At 35.5% G+C, this 7815-nt stretch overlaps 2 protein-coding genes across 2 annotated transcripts; both read left to right on the top strand.

Moving 5' to 3' along the window:
* The first annotated feature begins 412 nt into the window (after nucleotides 1-412).
* LOC100264515 (small ribosomal subunit protein uS4y) lies at nucleotides 413-3943 on the top strand. The gene is made up of 3 exons (XM_002283220.4): nucleotides 413-543; nucleotides 1437-1818; nucleotides 3543-3943. Exons 1-3 carry the CDS (start codon nucleotides 516-518, stop codon nucleotides 3724-3726), a joined length of 594 nt encoding a protein of 197 aa, XP_002283256.1. The 5' UTR covers nucleotides 413-515; the 3' UTR covers nucleotides 3727-3943.
* Nucleotides 3944-6260: 2317 nt separating this feature from the next.
* LOC100242238 (uncharacterized) lies at nucleotides 6261-7582 on the top strand. Its single transcript, XM_010662746.3, has 2 exons — nucleotides 6261-6860; nucleotides 7337-7582. The coding sequence occupies exon 1, from the start codon at nucleotides 6429-6431 to the stop codon at nucleotides 6843-6845; it is 417 nt and encodes a 138-aa protein (XP_010661048.1). The 5' UTR covers nucleotides 6261-6428; the 3' UTR covers nucleotides 6846-6860; nucleotides 7337-7582.
* The last annotated feature ends 233 nt before the right edge of the window (nucleotides 7583-7815 follow it).

The raw sequence follows: 7815 nt of genomic DNA, 5'->3' as shown, positions 1-7815 counted from the left end.
AATTATCTTATAAATAAATATATTTATAAAATCTTTTAATTAAATAAAATATATTATATAAACAACTATAAATTATTGCCATAGCAAATTTATAAAATTATATTTTGTATAATTTTATTATTTAATAAAAAAGTACATAATTGATTATTATGTATTACAAAAATTGGCATAAATTTAATTTATCATGATAAATTATTAAAATTGTCTTCAAGATAAATTATTCTTGCCCTCTTGCCATGGCATTTTTTCTTTCATGATTTAAAAATATAACTCAAATAATAAAAATAATTTTATTCTTAAGCGGACCCGTAGGCTTTGACGAAAAGCCCAAATCCAACTGATAATTTCAACATCTATTAGCCCAGCCCAAGAACGACCCCATATGGGGGGGTAAAGTTGTAATTCTATCGATTAGGGTTTAGGGCTTGCCTATATAAGCAAACATCGTTTCTGACCTTCGTCTTCTCCCATTTTGCCTTCATTTTGCAGGTGTCCAAGCAGAGGCCGACGGAACCATGGTTCACGTCAGTTTCTACCGGAACTGTAAGATCCACATCTCTCTGATTTCGGTTTATTCTGATCTCCATTTTGACATTCGTCTTTGAGCATATGATCCCTGAAACAACGTTGGTACTGATAGTTTTGTTATATTTCTCTTATAAGGGGAGCTTGATCTCCTGAATAATGTATATATGATTTTGGTATTGTTATATAAGTTGTGTAAGTTCTTTTGATTGTATGTTAGTTTGTTTGCTTTACTGTTTGGTTGCTGAGAAACTTAAAGAAAAGAGAGAAAAATTTAAAATTTGTTGCTTGTTTTGCTTTGGTTTAACTTTGCTAAATTCTTGTGCTTGGCGCGGTGGAGTTGAGGTTTCTGTTTTCTTCGGTTCTCCGTGACGTGGAATCTAGCATTCAAAATTTCAGGACTTGTTTGTCAGAGGAAATGAAACCCGCAAGAATGCTCATGTTCAGAGAGATCGTGTTTAAAAACCCTTTGTTTTTGGATCGGTTGCAATTGTCAAAGTGCTCACATTTTAGAAAATGTTTTGAAGATACCAGTTTGATAGTTCTAAAAGTAATCCATGTTTTTAAAATGTTTTCAGAATTGGTTTCCATAATGTCTTCAGAAGACAGTCCTCCATGTCATTTCATTTTTTTAACTCAGTTCCACTGCCCACAGTTCTCTTTTCTAATAGGCGTTATTATTTTCCTATGTCACTCATCAAGTGGTGGGGGTTGGGGTTCACAGAAGCTAGTCATTAGACTTGTTGTATTTGAAATATCTTACAAATTTAATTGTCTCAATTATCTTATTCTGTCATCTTTACTCATTGTTTTACTAGGATTTATGACTTAGTTTGCATAGCTTCATGGTATCAAGTTGTTTTTCATTATAATTTTGCTTACTATAAATGCTTAATTGTGGGTGGGTTTAGATGGGAAGACATTCAAGAAGCCCCGTCGTCCCTACGAGAAGGAGCGTCTGGATGCAGAGCTGAAGCTTGTAGGAGAGTATGGCCTCCGATGTAAGAGAGAGTTGTGGAGGGTTCAGTATGTACTGAGCCGCATCCGTAATAATGCTAGGATGCTTCTCACTCTCGATGAGAAAAATCCCCGCCGCATCTTTGAGGGTGAGGCTCTTCTAAGGAGGATGAACAGGTATGGGCTTTTGGATGAGAGCCAGAACAAGCTGGATTATGTGTTGGCCCTGACTGTGGAGAACTTCCTCGAGCGCCGTCTCCAGACACTTGTGTTCAAGTCGGGTATGGCTAAGTCAATTCACCATGCTCGTGTCCTCATTCGGCAGAGGCATATCAGGTATAATCCACAACCATTTCCAGCCAAGGATGATACATTGACAATTTACTTGCTCTAAGTGTATCCTTCTGTGATTTATTGTCTGCATAGATTCATTTGATGAACTCAATTTTGTAGCTGTTATGAGATTGTCACTTTCTAATTGCATGAAATGGGGGTTATGCTTAGGTTTCTGAATTCTAAAGTAGATTCTGGTTGTCATACTAATCTGAAGTTCATATGCTATAACATTTTGTGATTTTAGTTACTTTTAATTGTTGAGAGGATCTTGTTATGCAATAACTGGTGTTGCTTTTTGTTTTTGTTTGGCCTTTTCTTTAATTGCTAATTGAATTCTTAGCTGGTAAAGACAACAACTCTTGGTTAAATTTGGTGATGTAAATGGATGCTAGTCATTCATGGATCTACTTTCTTGTTTTCCATTCTCCTATTTTCCACTGTCATGCTTAAGTTTCCCCACCCCCCAGAAAAAGGAGAAAAAGAAAATTTCTCTTTTCATTTTTAAAGAAATTATTGCAAATTCCATTACCCTTCAAAGTTCCTGATATCTTTTCCCCAATTTCAGGGCAAATGAATTTGTTAACATGGGAAAAAGTAACACATTGTGCCCAACATTGGCTTAGTTGGTCAATATTTTTTAAATCTTTTGATCTCGATGCTTGCAAGCTCTGCTTTTCTTTCATTCTCTTCCTAATATTTGAATATCTCATCCTAGTTTCAATTGAATGGAGAATAAATCTATGCTTTGAAATGATTAGCTGCCAGAGTCCTGGATATATTCATGAATTAGTTCTGACTGAATAAGTTAGAATGCAAGACACCAATACGCTTTTGATTGTTTACTATACTTAATTCTATTGTAGGAAATCCTTTTTGGCTTGTGGACTATCGGTTCTTTCTGTTTTTTTGGCTGCCTTCTGACTTACCGTTAGTGCAATTATTTTGTACCTTTACATGTGAATATTTGCCATTATCTGCTGGAAACTCTTCCTCTCTCTCCCTCTCTCTCCACATGGACATTTTGTGGTAGTGTGTGCTGTGAACTCGTGGTTGATTGGTTGTAACTTGTGCTGTAAGCAACTCCACCCTAGGATGTCTAAATCCTTTGTGATATTACGTTTTTCTTCTGTGTTAAATTGTTATATTAATTTCTTCTCATTTGCTCATAAGAGATGGTAAGGTGAAGGCTATTTCAAGATGCTATTGCTTAAGTTTTGGCCCACTAAAATAAAATCATTAAGAGCAATCCATGCAATTTTACATTTATACCTTTATGTCTTTTTCTGTTAATAGCTTCTGAAGTAAAGTCTATTGTCAGCATGCTCTTGCTTTAAGATGTGTGCTCTAAAATAAACTTAAAAAGTTAATGATGATACATGAAATTCTTGCGTATGCAAAGTTCTTTTTCTCTTGCTTTTAAGAGCTGCTAACTTAAGGCGTAATTTCAAGATGTTCTTGCTTGAGCTTGGATACATTAAACCATGAGATATTAATCTATGCTAATATTCACTTTAAAAAGTGCTTTGTTTGTGTTGTATGCAACATGAGACAAGGGCAAGATATTGATAATTTACAATAACCATATGGAGGGTACCAAGATTATTTTATATGATCCCTGTAATTCTATGAAGATATCGTATGCTTGGTTATCATGGGAATGGAAAAACTATTCTGTATTCTTCTATGATGGCTAATTCTGGAAATGCTGAATGTTGGCTTGCCAGGGTTGGGAGACAGGTGGTCAACATACCCTCATTCTTGGTGAGGATGGACTCTCAGAAGCATATCGATTTCTCCCTCACAAGTCCCCTTGGAGGTGGTCGCCCAGGAAGAGTGAAGCGAAAGAACCAGAAGGCCGCTGCCAAGAAGGCTGCAGGCGGAGACGGAGATGAGGAGGATGAGGATTGAATTCATTTTATGCCACATCTTTTTCAGTTCCTTGACGTTTCAGTTACTAGTTTTCTTGTCTGGATGCTTCTGTTCAGTCTCTCCTCTATTTTAGTGAATCCCGGAACCAATTTTGCATGTTTTGGTTAATTGCTTAGAGCATGACTATTGTCAAGGATGGTTTTTCCCCTTTTTTGTTATGGTTGATAAAAGAGTGAAACCTGTTAAATTCTACCAATCTTTTTTTTGGGTGGCAGGTAGTCTATACGTTCATCCATGTCTGATCTCTCTTTCTCCCTAAAAATCATGCCTAACCCTTAATTAGGTTTGATGGCAGATTTTATGGTCCTACCCCCGCATGAACCTCACATGCTTTTGCCTAAACGCAAAAAACTCTCCTCCCTCAGATTTTATCGTTCTCCTTCAACATAAGCCTCACATGCAGCACCTAATAGAATGTGCAGCCTGTCTAGGGTTTGTTTCCTGTCCCTTTCACTTGTTACATATCCTTTCCCAAAAGGAAATGCAAAATGCCACGTATTCTTCTAAATCCAAGGTAATCGCTACTTTATGGTATTCTTCTAAATCCATGGTAATCTCTGCTTTATGGTATTCTTCTAAATCCAAGGTAATCTCTGCTTTATGGTATTCTTCTAAATCCAAGGTAATATGTGGTTAAAATTGTATTGGTAGGAAGGAATAAATTAAGGTAAAAAGATATGATTAAAGTAAATAAGATCATTGATTTACCATGTCTTGTATTTATTTAAAATTTCATCACATTCTTTTCTTATTATTTGTGCGATAATTTTAAATCAATAGGATTGGAATTGACCATAAAGCCCTCAAGAGAATGAAATTAACAGCCTTTTTATGAACCAAAAATGGAAGGAAAGGGAGGGATAAAAAAGAAATGGAGATCTTGGGTTGAAGGTTAAAAAATAAATGTTGGAAATTGGCCTATTTTTGTTAAATTTTTTTTAAAGGGCCTATTTTTATTAAATATCTTAAAACTCTAATTTTAGTATATATTTAAAAATTCTATAAAACCCGTATTTTCAAACTAACTTAAAAGGGTAATTAGCTTGAAAGATAGTCTTTGTAGTCACGTAATCATTCATTTGACTTTTCTTTAATGTGAAAAACCATAGTTGGTAATCATTCATCTCTTTTCTTTAATGTGAAAAATCATAATTGGTAATCATTCATCTGATTTTTCTTTAATATGAAAAATCACAGTTGGTCATCATAGTTTTAAATTTAAATTTAAAATCATAATAATTAATTATGATTTTAAAACGAAAAAATTAAAAAATAATCAAATTAAAATCATTATCGATAGATATGATTTTAAATTTAAAGCTACAATGACTGTTATTAGTTGTGGTTTTAAAGGGGAAAAATTTTAAAAATTAGAATAAAATGAAATTTGATGAAACGCAAATTTTAGGTTGAGAATATATTTGTTAGTTTGACCGGAAACTGCTCTTATTATGTTCCAATCATTCATTGAAGATTAAAGTCGTCATATGTGGTCTCTTAGTTAGTCACATATGACGATAAGGAAGTTGTCACACCGTCTAGTCACTGCCTTCACGTATTTAATAATATATATATTCTGAATGAGAGTCTCCACCAGGCTGCTCCACCTGTTCCTGGACCCACCATGATGCGATCTTGTACCTCCACATGTAACGTCAGATTTCAATTGTTAGAGCTTGAAGAAATGGATTTAGTTACACAATCCAAAGATCTCAAGACTTGGACAAATCCACTAATCCTCTAACCACATGCCACATGTACCCCATTTTGCACCTTCAGCCCACATTACTTGGCCACAATTCTCGCACCTCCCATGCCCCATGTGAACCCAAACGACACCGTTTAAGTTTGACGTGGCCTCTCGTCTCGGATAGTTAGCTATTGTTGGAAGTTGAGCTTGATTAATCTCCTTTTTGTTTTTAGCTTTAATTCAACCTCATCCTTAGTCAAGACTCAAAATCATGATTATCAACTAATATCAGGGTATAATAAAATTAATAATAATAGTAATATTTTAATAATCTTTATATTAATAATACTTATTTATTGATTTTAAAAAAACTTTTGTGTATGATATTATTTTTATATTTATATAATTATTTTTTAAAAATAATCTTAAAAAACAAATGAGAACAGTTTAAAATAATTAAATTATATTTTAAAAAATTCATATTTTTAAAACAAGTTCTCAAAATACGTTTTTAAAGTTTAGGAAATATTTTAAAAATTTTAAAAGCACTTGGCAGAGTTTTCAATTTTAAAAAGCTTATAAGATTTTTATTAGAAAATGGATTGGTGAGGTGTAGGGTTCTGATTTATTGCAACAATTATCTCACGTTAATTAATTAAAAATTGATCCGAAGATGGATGCCGTCAAAACGGCAACGGCTTGGACCAGTCTCCCAACACCACCACATGTCTCTCTCCGTTCAACACGTGATAGCCGGTTTCTCTCTCTCCACCTCCACGTGTCTCTCCATCACCCACGTCACCATCTCTGACTCACTCGACACCTCACCTCACGGAACCTCTCGGCCTGGCTTGTATATATTTCCTTCCGCTCGTATTCATATTTTCCAAACGATTTCTTTCCTCTCTTTTTTTCCTGCTAGCTTCCGTTGCGCAACAGTGAAGGCTTTTGAAATTTCAAAATTTTTCTGGATTTTGGAGATCATCGGAAGATGACTGTGAAGGATGTGAAGGAATCGCGAGGTGGAATCTCAGGATCTGATTCTGAGAAATTGAAGGAGTTTTTGATGATGGGCGATGGTGGGAGGAAGAAGGTTTATGATCACCGGATGTGGACGGAGGATGTTGATGATCAGGAGAGTGGGGGGTCATCGGAGGAGTTCGAGTCGCCTAAGTCGGTGGCGAAGGTGGGGAAGTGGACGAAGAACAATGCCTGTGTGCACAGCCAAGTGTTACGGATCAGGGAGGAGGATTTGCATCTCGGTGAGGATATTGGGGAGGGTTTGAGCGCGAAAGACAAGGTCTCCGGCCCCCTCCACCACGTGTCTTCGCAGATGGACGTCGTGCTTCTCTCCAGGCCGATCTTGCCATCTTCGCCTCTCAGCGGAAAGACTCCGATCAAGACTTAATATTGAATCGTCGACGTTAGTTCTATTCTGGTTCTAGCTCCCTCTGTTCTTTTTCTTGAACCGTTTTCTATCCGAAACTTGATTTTACATGCTTAATCCGTGTCTTTTATCATCTTGTAGTTCTAATCTTCATTTTAAAACTTTTCCTCTGTTTGCTTGCCGAGAAAACCGTAGGCAAAAAAGGAAAATCTCTTTTAATTTGATTAACACGTGGTTTTGGCCTTTCAAAAGGGAAAAAAAATAAAATTACATAACAAATCCAATTCTTTCTTGAAACTTTTTGCGTTGGTTTCAGTTTTCCGTCTCCTCAGAAATTCCATTTTTTTTTCGATTTTCCCGCCAAAATCGAGATTTCCTTATTTTCTTCTTCTTTTTTTTTTCTAAACGAGTTTCAGCATATGAAATAGTTTTTGAAATTAAACGTGAAATTATGGTTAACAAGCTGTTTAGACTTTAGAATGAGACTAATAGGATTTGGTTTGGTTTCCCAGGAATAGACGAGAGCTGCAGTAGAGGTGGAAGCAGTTGTTGAGAGGTTGTGGTTGGACCTGTGTTCACTCTTTTCTCTGTCTCTCTTGTTCTAGGTTGATGATAGGTTCTCTTGTGGTGTACAGTGAAGAATGATTGGAATACAAGAGCTGATAATATGTAGAAAGAACTTTGGTTGTTTCTTTGCGATTTCCTCTGTTTGGCTCTCTTTCTAGGAAAATTTTGGAAAATTTAAAGCATCTTAACTACTACCAGTCTACCACGCCCAGCTTCGGTTTTCTTGGATCTGTGATAAAGATTTTGAGATTGTTTTTAATATTTTTCTTTGAAAGACGATAAGCTTTTGTTTCTCGGGAAACTTGAGGGAGAAAAGCAAGGAGATCAGAAGGGAAAAGAAGAGGGGAAAGTACGGAAAAACTTGTTCTAACTCTTCCCAAAAATGAATTATATTTTATTCTATTTTATTTTTTTTAAAAAAATT

The sequence above is a fragment of the Vitis vinifera genome, chromosome 14 (assembly GCF_030704535.1).
Source record: "Vitis vinifera cultivar Pinot Noir 40024 chromosome 14, ASM3070453v1".
In the NCBI taxonomy this organism is placed as follows: Eukaryota; Viridiplantae; Streptophyta; class Magnoliopsida; order Vitales; family Vitaceae; genus Vitis; species Vitis vinifera.
This window is presented reverse-complemented; position numbering and strand designations above follow the sequence as displayed.

Coding starts and splice junctions, on each gene's coding strand:
- LOC100264515 (XM_002283220.4), top strand. CDS start 516: ATGGTTCACGTCAGTTTCTACCGGAACT. Junction 544..1,436: donor CGTCAGTTTCTACCGGAACT/GTAAGATCCACA, acceptor GGGTGGGTTTAG/ATGGGAAGACATTCAAGAAG. Junction 1,819..3,542: donor ATTCGGCAGAGGCATATCAG/GTATAATCCACA, acceptor TTGGCTTGCCAG/GGTTGGGAGACAGGTGGTCA.
- LOC100242238 (XM_010662746.3), top strand. CDS start 6,429: ATGACTGTGAAGGATGTGAAGGAATCGCGAGGTGGAATCTCAGGATCT.